Source organism: Hermetia illucens, chromosome 4 (assembly GCF_905115235.1).
Source record: "Hermetia illucens chromosome 4, iHerIll2.2.curated.20191125, whole genome shotgun sequence".
Classification (NCBI taxonomy): Eukaryota; Metazoa; Arthropoda; class Insecta; order Diptera; family Stratiomyidae; genus Hermetia; species Hermetia illucens.
Genome location: NC_051852.1, coordinates 1,229,015 through 1,249,464, shown reverse-complemented (window position 1 = coordinate 1,249,464; position 20,450 = coordinate 1,229,015). Strand labels below are relative to the sequence as shown.

Genomic DNA, 20,450 nt, shown 5'->3' with positions numbered 1-20,450 from the left:
AAAGAATACTGTGTCATAATCTTGCAACACGCCGCCGGTCTTCCACTTTGCCCTGGTTGGAAGGTCCACAGCAAAGTTTCTCGTGAAGTTCAGTTCGCGTGTGACATAGTCCGTGGGGGATGCCCAGATTTCCCGAGCTATTTCATCTAGGATGTTGCTGTGGTCGTAGGATTTCGCTGCCCAGCATCCGGACTCACGTAGTCTGACGGCACTGCACGCTGCAACATATTTAATGTGGACGGCTAGGGGGAGGAGATGCAGGAATACATTGAGAGCATCTGCCGGGCAGGACTGCAGAGCCCTAGTAGCACCTGCACACGCGGTTTTTTGAATCCTATTAAGCTTCGTTCTATTGTATTTTTTTCTTCAAAGCCTGCCACTATACAATAGAACCGTACGTTAGGATCAGACGCACTACAGCGGTCTACATCCAGAGAACCATCCTCGGCTGGAGACTCCATTTCTTTGCAAAGGTTCTCTTGCAGGCATAGAAGGCTATACAGGCCTTCTTAACCCTCAGTTCTATGTTCAACCTCCAATTTAGCTTAGTATCCAGGATTACACCTAGATACTTTACATTAGAGGAAAGAACCAATCTTTGTTCATTCAGCCGTGGTAGATGGAATTCAGGTAACCTTGGCTTGGTGGTGAATAGCATCAGTTGCGTTTTGGTTGGGTTTATGCTGAGTCCGCATCTTGCGGTCCACAGCCACACCTTTCGCAACGCTCCTTCCATGATGTCGCTCATAATGGACAGAAACATCCCTGATACTAATATCACCAAGTCGTCGACATACGCCACCACCTTCACCCCGCTGCTGTCCAATGTACGTAAAATTTTGTTCATTACTATTAACCAGAGCACCGGTGAGATGGCGCCACCCTGGGGCGTGCCTCTGTTCACAGCTCTGGTCAAGTGGTTGCCTCCCAGATCGGACTGGATTATCCTGGTACTCAGCATGGATATAATCCAATGCGTGAGATACCCCTCCAATCCAATACCGGTCAAGGCTTCCTTGATGGCGTTGGTACTGACGTTGTTAACAGCTCCCTTTATATCCAAGAAGGCAGCAAGGGTATACTGCTTGTACTGCAGTGGCCGCTCAACCGTGCCAATTACCTCGTGGAGGGCGGTTTCTGTGAATTTTCCTTTGAGGTAGGCATGCTGGGACTTAGGGAAAGGCGTTCTCTCCATAATCGTCCTTAAGTGAATGTCCAGGACGCTTTCTAGGGTCTTCAGTACGAAAGAGGTTAGGCTGATTGGTCGAAAGTCCTTCGCGGACTCATGACCGCCCCTGCCCGCTTTCGGTATGAAAACCATTCGTGCGCGCCTCCAGGACTGTGGTACGTATCCTAAATAGATGCAGCTCTGGTAAATCTCAATAAGCCACGACACAACCCTTTCCTGTTGCTTCTGTAGCATGACTGGCATTATGCCATCTGGGCCTGGAGACTTGTATGCGGAGAAGCTGTTTATAGCCCAGCCGATCCTATCCTCGGTAATTACCGATTTGATAGTCTCGTACAGCTGGGGTTGCCGCAAACCCTCCAAGCAAGGTTCTGACTCACCGTCCTCCTCGCTGGAGGGAAAGTGCGTTTGAACCAGCAGCTGCAAGGTTTCGTTAGAAGATTCCGTCCAGGAGCCTTCCGACTTTTTAACAAAGGATGGGCTCCTATGTTCCTTGGACAGAATCTTACTGAGTCTCGCGGATTCACTAGTGCTTTCAATGTTCTGACAATAGACCAGCCAAGACCGCCTCTTGGCGGTCCTGATGGTCGACTTGTACTTCTTCAGATAGTCCTTGTATTTTTGCCTGTAGCAGATGTTGAAGATTTCTCTGGTCAGCTTCTTGAGGCTAGAGAGATCTTCATTCCAGCACGGTGGCAGGGTCTTTTTGCTGTACTTAGTAAGGCACGAGACTTTAAAGGTGGTATCGAATGCCTTCTCCAGAGCCCCGACCTTTGACTCCTGTTCATCTGTCATGCCAATCCTACCAATTTGCGCACCTGAGAGTTTGTTCTTAATTGCCTGACCAAACTTTCTCCAGTCGATCCTCCTGGGATCTCTAACGGGCTTGGAGACCTCTGTGGCGAGATCTAGACTGAAGAGTATCCGTGGGGAGTTCTATCCAAATAATTTTATGGATGTTTTTGGGAGTTCGAACACTTGACACTGTTTGAATCTATCGAAATTGGATGAAAATTAAAAATGAGATTATCTCGAAACCGTTGACTTGTTTTCGAAATTCAAAGCAATGGAAAAATGACAAAAGTGAGATATGCACAGATATTATAGATGGATCGGCAATTGTAGACATTCGTCCTTCTCAAGGGTATCACTCACTGGCACAGATGAGTCTGCAAGAATTGAAAGAAAATATTAAAACAGAAGAGGAACAACATATTTTCTCGTGAGAACTAAATTTCTGAAATAATGTTTGCATCAAAGAAGAAAGAGTGTCAAAGGACCTTAACACTGCAATATGTCGTGTTAAATACCATACTCGATAAGGAATCATTCAAGGATCTGTTTACATTTCTTCCCACCTAAGGATCTAATTCTTTGAAAAGTATTCATCTCCAATGCGATTGTATCTTATTCGAAATTCCGGAAGCAAAATGATAGTCCAAAAATTGCAACCTACACCATCTGAAGGTGTCATACCATTTGATAAGGAGCATGGAGCGTCTTTGTTCGTTCGTTTCGTGCGCCAGCCCCCATCACATCTATTGTATCTACATAATCCCTTGTTCATGTCTTTCTTTTCTACCATTAAATGATATCCTTTTGAGGCATAATCTTGCTTTTCTCTCTATCAATTACTGGATATGTGGGGAAAGTTTTATTTGCGTTACTTCCACTGACAAATTACTTTCTCTCTTTCCATTCTTGTGCATAAATTATTAGTTTGGGTTTTCAGTTTGTTCTATCATATTTGAGTTATGACCATTTTCGTTAATGGTATTTGCATAAGGATCAATGGGCAATGTATGTTTTGCAGAAAATCATTGAACAATACGTGAGCGTATAGATAAGTTGAAATATTATATGTGAAACGATGTAGAGAGGAAAACAGAGAGAATGAGTAAGGGACTAGATGAAGGTCCTGCCGTGTATGCATAATCTCACTGTTCTCTTCGAAAACGGAATGATTTGGCGACCACAATCAGAGGTCCGCCGTGACTAGCGGAACAGTATTGGTTTACTAAGCGCAGGCATTCGTACCAGTGGATGAAAGTCTTATCTAACACGTCTGTCACAATTAAACGGTACAGCTCCTTCACTGTGAAGCGCAACATCATCAAATGAGTCTACAAGAAGCTCTTCCGTGCAATATGGGCGTAACCGCAGTCACCATGGAACTGCCAAAAGGTGGTCAACTGCAAATAACTGGATCGAAGGCACATTTTCCAGGAATTATTCTGGAACATATTCCCTAAGAGGGCCATTCCTCCGGTTAGAAGAGGATTACAGTCAGTTTTTGTCTAAATTGCCAACTACAGACAAGACAGGACTCGCCTACTAGTGTTTTTCCTTCTTAAAGTCAAAACGGTGCTCTAACACACTTCAAGGATGTTTGCGCCAACGATTATTATCATTGGTCCGATTTCAATTCATTTAGAGGACTGAATGATTAATCTTTCAAGGGATTTATTTATTTCTCCCGAAATGCGTCCACTTGGCGATGATTTTGAACTGTAATATCAGTCCCCCCCCCTAAATCTCCATTGTAAGTGTTTTTTTTTGAGGAGGTGGAAATCTTCAAAAGACATTGGCCTGGACACGCCAGCGTGTGGGATTCTTACCCACTAAAACTACCCCCCGACTCCCTCCAAGCCCCGTGGAACCACCGTACGGTATTACATCACGGGGCGGAGTCAGCCAATTTTAGCTTGGTCCCCTTTCGTCTCTACGCGGCGTACGTAACCGCGCTTTTCTGGTCTCCTCTGCCTTTCGCAGTTTGCTCTGGATAGACACGACCATGGAGTTGATCGCATCCCAGTCTTCCTGACATGTTAGCATTCTTCGCACCAGATTCTCTGGTACGAGCACCTCTCTTCGAGTCTCCTCCACAAACCTTAAACAGTGGAAGAATACATGCTCTGGGTCCTCTGGGACTCCATCGCAGTTTGGGCAGTCGGGTGAGGTATCTAGTTTAAGCCTGAACAGGTACTGGCGATATCCTCCATGCCCCGTGAGAAACTGAGTAAGATTATAATTAATCTCACCGTGCCGTCTCTCCAACCACTCCTTGATGGCAGGGATGAGCCTGTTTGTCCACTGACCCTTTCCCGAGCATTCCCAACGCTCTTGCCATCTATTTAGCGATTTCTCGCTTTCGGCGTTCTTCGTCTGCGATAAAGGAGAGATAGACTTCGCATTATATATATTCGTCATCTCATCTGCCAAGATGTCAATGGGCATCATTTAAGAAATGACGAATGCTGCATCATCTGAGATAGTCCTGAATGCCGAGCACACCCTTAGGGCTGTTCTTCTGTAGACTAAACTCAGTTTGTTAGCGTTAAATGTAACCTACAATGCCTTTCCCCAAACTGGAGCTGCATAGAGCAGAATTGAACTCACTACCCTAGCTATAAGTAACCTGGAAGCATGCCTCCCACGTTCGGCATCATCCTTGCCAGGGCCACACTCGCAATGGATGCTTTGTCATAGACATACTGCATGTGTGCCTTATAGTTCAGCTTCCCATCTATCATCACTCCCAAGTATTTGATTGCAGGCTTAGAAGTGATGATATGATTCCCAATTTGAATACGGGCAAAATTTCTTTTACGGCGCTTGGTGATGAGGACCGCTTCCGTTTTTTCTTCCGCAAGTATCAGACCAGAACTCTCAAGCCAACCCTTAACAGCACTGATCGCTTCGCATGAGTATAACTCAGCATCTTCGAGATGCTTTGCGACAACAACCAGCGCTATATCATCGGCGTAGCCCACCTCCGTAAGGGGAAGATTAAGAACATCGTTGTACATGATGTTCCACAGCAGTGAGCCCAGTACGGAGCCCTGTGGGACACCCGCGGAGACATAGTACTCCTGGGGTCCGTCATCGGTATCATACCAAAGCATCCGTTCTTGTAAATAGCTGTTGACAATATCTTGCAGCTAGCGGGAATCCCAATCTTCGCCAGAGATTCCCGTATTAAGTTCCAATTGGCCGAATTGAATGCATTTCTCACATCCAGGGTCACTAGTATGCAATATTTGCTAGTACTGTCCTTTCCGTGGATTGCATCATCGGCCAAGCCAGTAACCATTTTGATGGCATCAATGGTTGATCTGGCTTTACGGAACCGATACTGCCGATCTGAGAGGCCTCCCTGGCTCCCAACAACCGGGAGTAATCTATTATAGATTACTCGCTCTAGTATTTTGCCCACAGTGTCCAAAAGACAAATAGGTCTGTAGGAGGTTGGCTCACCTGGAGGTTTGCCAGCCTTAGGCGATAACACCAACTTCTGTCGTTTCCATGATGCAGGAAATATCCCCTCGGACATGCAGGGGGGGGGCCTTATTCGGCACGCCATCCAGACCTGGAGCTTTATTTTCTCCTATCCTAGTGCAGATCTCCAGCAGCTCGTCACTGGTGACTGGCGGTATTGCCGTGCCGTTCAGAGGTCGCTGGAAGCTGTTTATGCCCTCCTCTTGCTGAGGGAATAACCCCTGAATATTTTTAAAAAGAGTGAAGGGCACGTGATCTGCTGAGATGATCGACCTCTGAATCACCCCATCACGATTCTATAGGCGCTCCCCCACGGGTTTACGTCCGCTTCTAAACAGAGCTCCTTAAAGCATTCCCTCTTGCTTCGTTGGATGGCGAGCTTGAGGGTTTTGCGGGCTTACTTATTGGCGCGCTCTTTTTGCCCTTGGTCGATTCTGCCTACCGCTCTTTGAGCTGCTCTTCTGGCTCGGTGACAGGCTGATCGAAGGCTGGCCAGTTCAGCATTCTACCAGTAGTTTGGTCTTCTACTGGGGAATGAGCACCTCTTCGGCATGGACGCGTCACACGCTTTGGCGATGCATTGGACCACATGGGCAGCTCTTACCGTAGAGGCGCTTGCTTTATTAGGTTGGTCTAACCACACCTGCATGAAGGTCTGCTCATTCAGAGCTTTAGCGGACCAGCCTGACATCTTTCTCGGTTTCGGGCATGACGATCTTATGCCCGGTGACTCCACCCATAGCCTCCATTGTATGTGTAGATGTCTTCCAAGAAGTCAGTGACCAGTTACTAGACCTATCGGTGTCCTTATCCCCAAATCTTTCAATGTTAAGGTTTCCGCTGTTTTAATCCAATATATCAATATTTCTAATGCTTTGTTCCTTATTCTTCATATCATGGTTTTCAAAACTGTAGCTTTGGTGATTCCTGGCGCAGGCTCTGTTCGAACGAATGAAATTTGGTATCCCTTTCTGGCAAGTTCATCCGCCCTCATTGACATTAATATTCTCTTCAACTGCTCTCCGTTTCGTGGATTGCCATATGAGTTTAGATCTGGTTTGGGTGATGCGATGGCTTTTAGATTTTGCACTGTATTGTAAGTAGACATACAGCAAGTAAATAGTTATTATCGTCAAACCAACTCTTCCCGAATGATAAGCATTGCAGTTTCAATGAAAGAGGGAAGGTATTAATCAGTCTTGCTCAACCAGTTTTTCTAAGGTTTCAGTAAGAAGTGAGTTTAAGTCTGGGCTTGATCATGCTCTGGCTTTCCTTGAGAGGCAGCTTCAACTTGTCGCCAAACCGTCGATATGCAGTTCTTCTCAGTTTTTTGTGTGCCCCATTAAGGCTCTTCATTGCCTTAACAGGATTAAATGCATATTAACTATACCTCTTTGGAGGGGCGTTCCTTCTTGCACTGTTTTCATTTCTGCCCAAAATCTCCTGCACAAGCCTTTGTCGGCATTCCGGATCTCTTCGTTATATTGGGGAAGCTTCTTGTTTCCGGACATTTTAGTGTCGTTTATGGTTTTGACCACCGTCCTCCCCCAATCCCAATTAACAGGTGTTGATCGTATGACCATGTGTTCTTGCCTACGTTGTCGGGATTATCGGTTTTATGGAATTTCCTTACGAGTGTACCTGTGGTCCCAGAACAGGGCCTTATTAGGTACTCGTATATTCCATCGTGGCACATTGGAAGCGATTCGAGCGGTAGGGAAAGTAATATCAATTAGTTTGCCTTGTAACGAAGGTCGGTGTGGAGATCCAGTTGAGTATTTTTAGAACGTGTTTAATAATTATATGGTCTTGGAAGGTTTCGATTTGTACTTCATGAAGCTGGTATTTCTTTTGATATTAGTTGAGTATCAGAAGAGTGCAGGAGGTCGAAAGTCATCATTCCGCTTACGGATCCATTCTCAGAAACTACCAAACCGGCTCAGAATACTATCCATACCGATATCTGCTCAAATAAAGTTAACAACAGTATATTGAAGAAAGACCACTAACGTCCCAGGGCAGAAGCAACTCATCAGACGCTGTCTCGCCTCTGCAATGGGAGCAGGGTAACGACCTTTGTATTTCAATATTACGCGTTGCCCTTGAATGAATACAGAAGAATCTTTTTCTTTTTCAGGTTTTGTTTTTGTTGTACGCTTAGCTGCGTTAACTCCTTATTTTTCAGTTGCCTCACCTTTCGTCTCATCAGATGCTTCTCGGTATTTTCCTTGTAGTCGGTCATTTTAGCGGGGCTAAGGATGTATTTTTTTCCTTCTCGAAGTGTCTCGAAGTGATCATGGAGTTGAAAAGGGGTCACTTTTTCACTCCATGAATGGTTATTATTGGGGTGTTTGGTGGTTTGTCTGACAAACTTCACCTTTTCATCCCTTTGCATTATTTTGACATCTAAACAAGTCGGGAAATCGGAAGCTGGACGCATCAGGTACGAAAGGTTTTGTGTATTTCTTAGTAGGTAGCATGTAATATGTATATCCATATATTATGTGAGAGTATCCACTTTCGGGTGATATTGACATTCATAGTCTTCAATTTTCAAAGAAGCAACAAATTTGAGGTATTGAAACTTTGTTAGTAATAGTTCAATTTCCACCAAACTTGGTAAGATCATGCTCTATATTATAGCCTATATCACTACAAAATTTCATGGTACTAGGATGAACTTAAGGGGGGTTTCTAACCATTTACAAAAAATTGTAGTAATATACTATTAACAACTTTATTTAAACAGATATCGGCATGGAAGGTATTTCGGAGCCCAGGCACCATACATAGGCAGCCTCCTGATTTTTTTCAGATTTTTCGGTTTGGTAGTTTCTGAGAATGGCCCCCTTAAAGAAGTGATCACTTTCAACCCCCCGCGCTCCCCACCCTTCCAACGAATGTCAAAACTAAGATCGGTTTTGAAAAGTACTAATCGAGACCTTTAATTTAATACCCCACATGACTATATTTGATGAAAAAAAACTTTACACCCTCCTTTTGCATGTATGGGGATCTCCCCCTTAAATTCGACGCAATTCGATGTAATTCACTGTATGCGTGAACGTTCAATCGCTATAACCGTCTCCGAGAAAAATGCGTGCGACGGACAGACAGACAGACAGACAGACAGACGGATTGCTTCAAGTGAGGCAATCGGTGCTGTTAAAAGTTGGCTAAAGAGCTCTGGTCTGACACTTGCGGAGGAAAAAACGGAAGCGGTCCTCATCACTAAGCGCCGAAATAGAAATTACGCCTGAATCGGGAATCATATCATCACTTCCAAGCCGAGCATCAAATACTTGGGAGTGATGATAGACAGGAAGCTTAGCTATAAGCAACATGTGCGGTATGTTTGCGACAAATCATCCACTGCAAGTATGGCCCTGGCAAGGATGATGCCGAACATTGGAGGGCCACGGCATACCTCTAGGTTGCTTATAGCCAGGGTGGTGACCTCGATCATGCTCTATGCAACCCCAGTTTGGAGGGAGGCGTTGTGGATGTCAGGGAACGCTACCAAACTGAGTTCAGTCTACAGGAGGACAGCCCTGAGGGTATGCTCTGCCTTCAGGACTGTGTCAGATGATGCAGCATTCGTCATCTCTGGTATGATGCCGATTGACATCTTGGCAGATGAGATGGCGAACATATACAATGCAAAGCCAACCTCTTCCTCATCGCGGACGAAGAAAACTGAAAGGGAGATATCTATAAATAGATGGCAAGAGCGGTGGGAACGCTCGGGAAGGGCCGGTGGACGCACAGGCTCATTCCTGCCATCAAAGAGTGGTTGGAGAGACGACACTGAGATTAATTATAATCTCACCCAGTTTCTCACGGGGCACGGAGGATATCTCCAATACCTTCACAGGTTTAAATTGGAGACCTCACCCGATTGTCGAAATTGCAATGGAGTCCCAGAGGACCCAGAGCATGTATTCTTCCACTGTCCGAGATTTGTGGAAGAAAGGAGGAATCTAGAGGAGACTCTAGGGGAGGTGCTGGTACCAGAAAATCTGGTGCCGAAAATGCTAGCACATCAAGAGAATTGGGATGCAGTAAACTCCATGATCGCATCTATCCAAAATAAACTGCTAAAAGCAGAGGAGAGGAGAAAAACGCGGTCACGTGCGCCGTGTATAGAAGAAAGGTGACAAAGCTAGAGTGATGTGACTCCGCCCCGTGATGTAATACCTTATGGTGGTTCCGCGGGGCAGGGAGGGAGTCGGGGTTGGTTTTAGTGGGTAAAAATATAACACGCTGGTGTGTTCAGACCAGTGTGTTTTTGAAGATTTCCACCTCCTCAACAAAAAAAAAAAGACAGACAGACAGACGGACAGACAGACAGACAGTAAACCGATTTTAATAAGGTTTTGTGTTTACACCATGTACCAATGAAAATGAAATAGGTGTCGCTCATACTTAGGTAGGCCAGTTTTATATATTGACGAATTTGGTTCTTCCACTCAGGTAAACCTTCTCTCTTCAGGAGGTCCTCTTCTAGGTAGCAGAACCACTCCTTACAAGAAACAGAGCTTTCACATCGAAGGATACCAGTATTTCGTCGTATGCTATTTCTTTCAGGTTTTCGCGGATTTGTTCGATGAACTCTTCCTTGTTTTCTACCGTGTATTTGCTTTTGAGCTCCAAACTGCTTGGTCCCTATAATAGCCATTTCGCCAGTTTCTGAGTTGGCGAGCTTGTTGCGGGGATTACCTCCCCTAATTAATTTCTGAGTTTATGGATTTTAGGTAGGTACCTGATCCTTGGGAAAGTTGGATTAAATATTCGCGTTGTAGAACGGTTTCTAATGGCACCTTTGCATTCTTTGATGGTTTTTTACCACACGTTTGATCGATACTGGTGTTCGTTGAAGTTATCCTTGTTAAATTTTCGTACGACTGATTCATGCTCCTTGTCCATGATCATAATCGATTTTCTCTTGTCGGAGTTTATGTAAAAAATCGTTTTTTCCTTGAGTCTTTTGAAGGTGGCAGCTTTTTTGTTCTTCTTATTGGTCCTACTGTCTTTGGCGTCATCTAGTATAACTTTGACTAGACCTTTCCTTACGATTCCCTTCTCGTCTGTTGGATCTTTAGAATGCAATAGAAGCATAAGTCAAATATTGAGGAAGGGTCAAGTTACTATAAATGATTTTGTTGCGATGGTATCCAATTTTCCACCGCGCACTAAACACTTACAGGGTATATCTTGAACTTGGTTTGTGAAGAAGATTATAGGTGATTAGTTCTGGATCCGGAAGCGACTCTTGATGCTTCTCAATCTCACTTTATGATTTCTAGGGCTTCTGTTTGGCTTTTCGCTAGACTTTACAATTGCAGTGGTTTAACCAATAGTTTGATTACATGCGGGGAAGAAGTCATATATTTTTGGGCATTTTTCTGCTAGATCTACCAATATTCAGCTGGTTAGTGATGCATTGACACTCTTTTTCCATGTCATTGAGTTGTTGTCTCACACTACAGTAATTGTTCTAGCGCTGTAATGTCTTGCATTCAACAGGATACTATTAAACGTCTTTTCGGATTGTGATATTGCTGTATTAGAAGGAGCACAGTAGGTATAGATATGGGTGTCTTTGAGGTTTGCCCTTACAAAACCATTAAGGCTTTGTTACTCAGATGACCATGTTGCAACTTTGTCCGACCTTACGCAATTGAACCCCTAAAATTTTAGTATGATTTACAAATTGCAAACATTTGTGTTCTGAATGGCAGTCTGCCAAGGTGCTTATTATCTTATAAGTCTTCAGAGGTCCTCAAGCATCTCCCCTGTTCCCAATGATGCACTGACCGACATTCATCAAATACACTTCCTCCAAAAAAGAATAGTATTAGGATAAATAGAATAGAATATTTCAAGGGCGGGACATATGTATTATGTCACAAGCCAGTAGTTTATTCCAAAATAAGTAATCATGTTAGGTACCTTAGAATATTTGTTCCAACCAACTGATAATATATCCCAAGCTTCTTTGGGGATGTTTCTCAGGTTGCACAGGTATACTGTTGGCAGCCTGCATTGTTTTGACCTGTGGTGAGCTGAACCACACTCAGAGATCGGTATTCGTCACCCAGCCAAAGGTCTGCCTGGGGCACTTCCTGTCTGACCTTTCACCCAGCCGTAGGTTTGCCTGGGGTAGTTCCTGGCTGAACCGACGGATACAAGGATGCCCATTGGAGCGACCAGCCCATCACTGGCTTTAAAGTATAAAGCACATAGGGAGAGTCTTGCTCAATCAGGAGCATTCTCATTTCATTTTCACACTACTTCTTATCTCAACTTTATTTCTGATCTTATAGATCGGTATTCGTCATCTGACGAATACAAGGATGCCATCTTGGAACGACCTGCCCTCCCTGTACTTTGGAGTGTAAGTACATCAGGGAAGGTCTTGTCTCCATCAGTAGCATTCTCCTTTCATACTCCTACTATCCTCCTTTTCTTCTCTCTTACCTCTGTTTTTGTTCTTGAAGTAAGAGGTCGGAGGACATGGAGCTGCCCTAAGTAAAATGTAGCTGCACCTCCATATTGGATGCTCATACTATATCCAAATGAGAAGGTTAGCTGCTTCCATACGAGTAGTCTCAGCCACCTATACGCAAATCTGTAAGATAAGAAACCAGATATGCATTAAGATTGCTACACCAACCTTACGGTAGTCAGTGATAGCAACAAATAAGAGGATGAGCTTGTAGCCAGAACACAATAGAAAAGTGCTTGCCTGACGACAAGGACCTGTACTGTGAGTGGGAGGACCTTGTAAGAGAGTAACAGCTGTTGCAGTTTGTGGATATCTCATAACGAGAACACTTAAATAGAGAATGGTTACAGGCGGATAGTCACGGGTCAAGCCAGCTTGCAATGTAGAATGCAAGTTGTCGCCCATAAACCGAAAAGTCGGAATACCGGAAGCTCGTGCTTCGGGTATTAAGGTTTTGTGGTCATCTTATCTAAGAAATTTCAAGGCACATTTTTCTATCCGCAAAGTCCATTAGCACGCATATATTAAATCAACTAAACCTACCTCTTTCTAGGCGGTTCGGCTTCCAAGGATGATGAAGGTGGTCGACACAAAGGTGGTGGGGTGAATTAGCCTTGTTACTTATCAACCATAAACTCGTATTTTTCTTTGCATCGGAACGTGCTATCAAGTTCAACATTTTGGGTTTGTATGGGACAGCTCAGCGCGATGTCGTCAGCAGAACTGCCCACCCTCTGCTTACGGCGAAAACATTGTCCTTCTCTACAGTGTATATATCCAAAATGGATTTACTCTGTAGTCATTCTTTCTCTAAATTATGAATATCTCCTCTTCTGTGATTGCATGTGAAATTGCTAAACATGGGAAGTACGAATACGTAATGGAATGTCCAACCAAATTAGTGTCCCCAGTGTGGAGTGTCAGAATGCGAATGTACGAAAATAAATCCAACATAAAATAATATGATCCGCAACGAGGATATTGTACAAGGACACTGAATGTGACACAAACACAAGGACAGTCATGATGCCAAGAGTGATTTTTGAATTTTGCTGTATCAGTTCACTTCAATTGACTGACTCTTTTTGGTGGTTTCTGTCCGTAGTGTCGGTCTGGAATTTGACTAAAGTAGTGAAGGATGAGGGCCATTTTCTATATTCTGCTGAATTTTATTATGGTCCTTTCCAAATCGTAAGAAGTGACATTCATGCTATGTATTGTGTAGGAAAAGGGAGAGAAATTGATTTCTAAGAGGGTAAGGGGGTCATTTGCAATATTTCAATTTCATGTAATTTCATAAAATGCTGAGATCAGGGAAAGAGATAAATAGCGTATAGTTGGAGTTATTCCACTATGCAAAATCCTACCTGATCTCTCTTGGTGACAGGTCCCGCGACAGGTCGGCCAAGAAAATGCATACAATGTCTTCACAAACATGATGATCGGATTGAGTTACAAGCCTCGGAGAAATGTTAGGGCGTCCACCTCAGTCGACGCGGCAGGACGGGCCCCGGTCCTGTCGAAAAATGGGCAAGGGTTCTTGACGCATGGACGGCGTCAGGACGTAAGCAAGTTAGTCCGCACACAACGAACAAAACAAATACGTGTCTGCACGCTAAATGTTGGTACCCTAACTGGAAAGACCGAGGAACTCGCAAGAGCCTTTCAGAAAAGGCGCATTGATATCTGCGCTCTGCAAGAAACCCGATGGTCTGGTGCCAGAAACTGCGACATTGAACGCGAACGCGGTAAAAATGGCTATAAACTTCTCTATTTTGGTAACCCACACACTCAATATAGTGTTGGCATTGCCATCTCAGAGGGTTTCCGTGATGCCATTAAAGAAGTCGAACGATTTGATGATCGGCTGATGAAGCTCACCATTATATCAGCTGATCGCACTATTCACTTCTTCACCGCGTATGCACCACAGACAGGTCGACCTGATGCCGAGAAAGATGCCTTCTGGCAACTTCTCGATGAAAAGACTTGTCACGCACCTGCTGACGACTATATTATTATTGCCGGCGACCTTAATGGTCATGTGAGTGAAAAGGCAGACGGTAACAGGTGCCATGGGGGAAAGGGGTTCGGAGCGCGCAATGGGGGTGGCTAGCATATAATCAATTTTGCGGACACCCATGACCTTGTACTTATGAATGCATGGTTCATCAAACGATTGTCTCATCTCCCTGCATTTTATAGTGGGAACAATGAAACGCAAATCGACTATATTCTCAGAAGACGCTAACATTTTACCACCGTCACTGATTGCAAAGTCGTTCCCTATGAGACCATCGCACCTCAACATCGGCCGTTGATTGCCGTCCTGCGAATTAAGCCACCGATAAAACAGCGTGAGTAACGTACTGGCTCGCGGCGCATCAGTTGGTGGCGATTTGGTGAGAAGAAAGAAAGAAACGATCTCACTCGTACGATTGCCGACCATTACGAATGTCGAATCGTGGAACCAAATGAAAGACGCGATCCACAAAGCGGCCTCTGCAACCCTCGGGGTCACAAAGCCAGGTAAATGGTACATCAACCGAGATACTTAGTTTGGAATGATGATTTTGAAATGAAGGTCCGTGAAAAGGAACGCCTCTACCATAAATTTCTCGACGATAAAACACCTGCTAATTGTCAAATTTATAAGAATGCCAACCGGGAAGCAAAGAAAGCGGTCGCTGGCACCCGAGCGAACCATTACAAAAATCTTTACGATAAATTGGACACTCGGGATGGCGAGAGAGATCTGTATCGACTTGCTAAAAGCCGTAACGAACGTACACAGGATATCGAACATTTCTGTTGCGTTAATGACAAGAACGGTACTCTGCTTACTAACCGTCGAACCACAACGGATAGGTGGCGAGAATACTTCCAGCAGATTTCAACTGAAGAATTTGCTCATCTTCCACTTCCACAATCATTGTCGACATTTGGACCAGTTCCACCTGTCAGCGCAACTGGTGCTCAGAGGTGCAGTTGAGGAAGACGGGGCGGCAATCCTGTCGGCCAAACCAAAACCAAGTGGCCGAGGAGAACCTCCATAGTGGTGGCACCGGGACACGCTGTAATCACTTTGGTTTGCCGGCCGTGACGCAGTAGGCGAATACTCCAAAGGCCTAATTAGGGCGATCAGACCCGAGTCTGCACGGGGACTCATCTGAAGTGGCAAATTGGTCACGAAACCTTACCAGGGTACTATGGGAACCGGGAAAGCCCCTGGACTCCATACTTCGGGTGAACTCCTGTTGTATGTGAGGACAGCTCGGTTATTTGCGGTTGGCCCCCCTAGTGGGAGTTTCATGGTGGTTGTGGTTTTGCTCAAGCGAGAAGAGACCTTCGGGCCTCATCGTGGTGTTGCGTTTCAGCACGGGTGCCGTACTCCTTAGTTCGGTAGAGATTTAGGTAGGTCTTGCATCCACCAGTATGAATGCTAAGCCATGTACTTGATATAGACTGGTATCGTTGTTGCTTGTCACAGCGGGGCTGTGATTGCGGACCCAAAATCAATCCGTGTCTGAAGAGGACTGTAGGATTAAGTCTCCACGACAGGTACCTACGTTAAACACCCAAGGGTTTCACTGTCAGCGCAACTGACGACGCCTTGATGCATGTTAGGAACTTTGTTGTCCGTTGTCCTCGCAAATACGTCCTTGGAATATTTGTTGATTTCAAAGGTGCATTTGACTACCTAAGTTGGTCCTCTGTGTTGTCCAAAATTCGTGAGTGTGACTGCCGGGAATTGGCTCTGTGGAAGAGCTACTTCCACGGTAGAAAGGCATTCGTCCAAGGTGTCAATGAGCGTGTGTGGGTGGATGTTGAGCGCGGCTGCCCGCAGGGATCTATCGCACTTTCATTTGTATGGAATCTGATGATGGACGAACTGTTGGGTGAGCTTTTTTCCGTGGCTGAATGTGTTGCCTACGCGGATGATTTCCTCATTCTTGTTGAGGGGAGCATTCGCCTTGAACTCGAGCAGCAGGCTGCCGAATACATGCGCATCGTTAACGCGTGGTCCAGTAAAGTCGGTGTCGCGATCTCAACGGAGAAGACCGTTGCGATGATGCTTAAAGGCATCCTACGTCGTCCGCCTTGCGTAAAGTTGAACGGAGGGTCTTTAAAGATCCGGCAGAAAGTGACCTACTTGGGAGTCACGATCGCGGAACGCATGTCTTTGGTCGCGCACCTGCGCGAGTTCAGGTTACGCTTGACTAAATTGGTGTGTATGTTGAGGCGAGTGATGAGGTGTGAGTGGGGTCTAAGCAGGAGAGCTGCTAGATCCATTCATGTGGGGCTTTTCCTTATATGTTCTGCATATGGGTCCCCTATGCTGTATGATTTGGCGCTGACGGTGAAGGGCAGGCAGCTGCTCTACGCTTGTCAACGAGTGGCTTTGTTAGCGTGTCTTCCTGTGTGTCGCACTGTCTCGACCGACGCCATGCAGGTATTGTTGGGAGTTCCTTCTCTTGATCTGGAGGTAGTCCGGCGTGTCACGGCCTACAGGATCAGGAGGGGTGTACCTTTGCTGCATACTGATTTAGTTAGTTGTAACCAGGTTGATGGGTTAGGGCCGCTTGCGGTCAAAAAGTTGTTAGACGAGAGTGTAACATCTAAGTGGCAGCTTAGATGGGATGAATGTGGGAAAGGTCGGGTCACGTATAAGTACGTCAGGGATGTGTCTGCCAGAGGAAGTTCCGTCGTGGACTTTGGGCTTGAGATGGGCTTCCTCCTGACTGGGCATGGTAGCTTGAATGAGTTCCTCTTCAAGCGCAGCCTTGCCTCCAGTCAGGGCTGTGTTTTATGTGGGGCTGACTCGGAGCACTGGTTACATGTTCTCTGTGTCTGTCCAGCGTACAGTGACATCCGCAATCTAGACGACATGGGCGTTCACGTATTGAACGGTATCTTTGATGTTAGCCAGTGCCTTGCTAGCAGTGGGACGCTTAAACACGCTAATGCATTCGCGAGTGCTGCCTTCCGACGAAGGAGAGAGCTCCTCGACGCTGCTTCGCTTGCAGTTGATGGGCGAATGACCTAGTGGCCGCGGTGGTTAGCCACCAGCTTTTGTGTGTTGATGTTAGTGTTGTTTTGTGATGTCCTTTGTGTTGTGTTGTACGCAGAGCGGTAGTTAGCTGGTGAAAGGTTCCGTTGCGGTTAACCCGTTGGGGTGTTCCGTCCCCACGCACTCGAGGAGGGCGTTCAGACCCGAGTCTGCAAGGAACTCATCTGAAGTGGCTCTGCCACGAAGCCTTACCGGAGGTTATCTGGTGCCATGGGAACCGGGGTGGCCCTCTGAGAGCATAGCAGGAGAATTCCTGGAGGATGTGTTCTCGGCCCGGTTATTTGCGGTTGGCCCTCTAGTGGGAGTTTCATGGTGGTTGTGGTTATGCCTACATCGCGAGCAGAGCTCCTCGGAGCTGTGGAATTGCACTGTACAACTCGGGTGCCATACCCCTTAGTTGCGGCAGAGGTGTTAGATAGGCCTCGCATCCACTGGTATGAATGCTGAGCCTGCACTCAGTATAAACCAGGACCGCTGTGCTTGCATGGCGGGGCTCTGATTGTAGTCCCAAAATCAATCCGTGTCCGAAGAAGACCGTGGGATTAAGCCTTCACGGCAGGCACTCACGTTGAACCCCCAGGACTTTCGTGTTAGCGCAATTGAAGTCGAGGGGGCAACGAAACGAATGAAGTCAGGGAAAGCCACAGGTCCTGACGACATTGCGCCTGAGCTCTGGAAAGCGAAGAGCTGGGACCCAACACTGTGGCTCAGTGAATTCTTTAACCGGGTTATTCAGGAAGGAAGAACACCATCTCACTGGCAAGAAAGTACCACTGTTCCAATATGGAAAAAGAAAGGTAGTTCAGCAGAATGTTCAAATTACCGTCCGATCCGATTACTTTCTCATACCATGAGGATGTTTGAACGCATTCTTGACAACCGTATTCGCGAAATCGTTGAAATAACCGTGAATGAAGCCGGATTTGTCAAAAACCGCGGAACTACTGACGCAATACACGCTGCGCGGTTACTCATAGAGAAACACCGTGAGAAGCATCGCCTTCTTTAGATTGCCTTTCTGGATCTAGAGAAAGCGTTTGACCATGTGCCACACGAACTCATCTGGTATGCTTTACGACAACACTTAGTACCAGAAGAACTCGTGCGCTGGGTCAATTGCTCTACCACGATCCGAAAAGTAAAGTTCGAAGTATGGCGGGTGTATCAAAACCGCTTCGTGTCTCTGTGGGTGTTCATCAAGGAAGTGCCCTCTCACCACTCCTCTTTGTTCTTGTTATGGACACCGTCACACGGGATATCCAACGTCCAGCGCCCTTCACACTGCTTTATACGGATGATGTTTTCCTAGCATCTGATAGCAAAAATGATCTCGAGCAACTTGTCCAAAAAAATGGAATGATCGCCTCATGCAACACGGTCTCAGATTGAATCTAAACAAAACTGAATTTTTGACGATCGGTCCACATGAAACAGGCATAATCACTGTCAGCGGCAGTGATCTGCCCAGAACTGAGCGATTTAAATACCTCGTGTCAACGCCATCAGCCAATGGAGAACTGCGTTATGAAATTGTTTCACGCATTAACGCAACCTGGATGAAGCGGCGTTCCACAACTGGTGTCCTTTGTGATCGACGTATCAACGAACGTCTCAAATCGAAAATTTACCGCAATGTTGTCCGCCCAGTCGCCCTCTATGATTCTGAGTGTTGGCCGACTATAAAAGACAATGAATGGCGTCTTGCGGTAATGGAGACGAAGATGCTACGTTGGACTAGTGGCGTCACACGTTTAGATCACATCCGAAATGAGGATATCCGCGATCGTTATGGGGTTGCACCGATCGTGGAAAAGTTGAGAGAGAGGCGTCTTCGATGGTATGGTCGCGCAATTCGTGCTAACGAGAATTCACTTGCCAAGATTGGTCTGAACATCGAAGTCGATAGTAAACGATCAAAAGGCAGGCCTAAACTGGATGGGGACTTAAAAGCCTGGGGATTGCACCCAGATCAGGCATTCGATAGAGCCAAATGGTGAAACCGATCACGACGAGCCGACCCCGCTTGTGAACGGGACAAAGGCTGAAGAAAAAGAATATGTAATTTCATACATGCTGAGAAAGCGAGAATGAAATCTAGAGATCATCCAGAACAATGTGTTGTTCGTCAAGGTTCACCAGGACCTTCAGACCTGGAGCTTAGAAACACAGTTCGAAATTAGATTCAATCACACAGTTTTATTTTATTTTTCTCTTAATATATACAAAAAATTGCACACTTCACTTTTTTTAACATATTTTTCATGTTTTTTACAGAAAAATGGCATCGCCGACAGGTAAGACTAAATGTGGAGTAATAGGAAATCTATTATTCTACTATGAAAAAAAAATTAGTGTTGTTGGCCTTGTGGTCCAGTTCCAACCACTGGATGGTAACCATTTTCGTCAGCGGTGAAGGTTACCCAGTAGGTTTGTCCATCAGGTCCGGTGAATGAATAAGATCCTGTTACAACAACGGCCTTTTCCTCGCCAAAGTCCTTGAGTTCACCAGCTTCATCTCGTTTCTGACCGTCAGATAGTTCGTAGCTGTAATAAAGATAGAAATATTACTAAGGCCATAAAATATAGATAAAATTTTAAACTCGAAGGATCTCATTCATAACAAATATCCAAAATATTTGGTATTTACTCTTATTTAGATTAATTTCTTTATAAAAGATAGACAATCTTTCACGTTTATTTCTAGAAATTCACACAATATATTAGTATCTCCACGGTTCACTGTGTTCACTAGGCCGTATTCGAGTTATACCCTCAAATTAGACAGTCCACTGTTACTAGCACTTCATAGATATGTAATCCTTACTCGAAATGGTAGTGTCCTAGTCCATCATTCTCGTTGTTAAATCTGAGAACAGATACATCTGGGTGATCCTGAGGAGCACTAGCGGCGATAGCAATAAGAACACTGACGACAATAACGAATTTCATTTTTGATTATTTATAACGTTTGATGAACTTCACAAATATAAATTCGCGATATTCCGAATGGGCGAGTAGTTAGGACGCTTGCGGTTGCTAAACTTTAACTGATGTTGATCGAAAGGGATTAACCAGCTTTTATACTATCAGCACCAAAACCAATATCACTGCCGCCAGCATCATCATTGTCGGTATGGATAAGTCAATGCATCATCAACTACATCACCTACGACCTGAGAGAGTTTATGCCCATCGGATCCATCTTTTGGGGATAGTCGCGGTGGCCGTCAGACTTAAGATACTCAAGAAAAGTCGCTTAACTTTTTTGGCAATGGGTCTGGGTGCCTATTTCAATGGAATTTAGTGATGAATTGCATCGTAATCAGCAGAATTTCGGTTATGAGCTTACGACTTTACATGTGTATGCAAATGTTTTCAATCCATGCGCGGATTCAGATTATAGA

General features: G+C 45.2%; 1 protein-coding gene across 1 annotated transcript; it reads right to left on the bottom strand.

Annotated features, from left to right (window-relative positions):
- Window positions 1-19,226: 19,226 nt before the first annotated feature.
- On the bottom strand, window positions 19,227-20,107 carry LOC119654779 (endocuticle structural glycoprotein SgAbd-5-like). The gene is made up of 2 exons (XM_038060321.1): window positions 19,871-20,107; window positions 19,227-19,590 (listed from the first exon to the last, which is right to left on the bottom strand). The coding sequence occupies exons 1-2, from the start codon at window positions 19,993-19,995 to the stop codon at window positions 19,395-19,397; spliced, it is 321 nt and encodes a 106-aa protein (XP_037916249.1). The 5' UTR covers window positions 19,996-20,107; the 3' UTR covers window positions 19,227-19,394.
- Window positions 20,108-20,450: the final 343 nt, after the last annotated feature.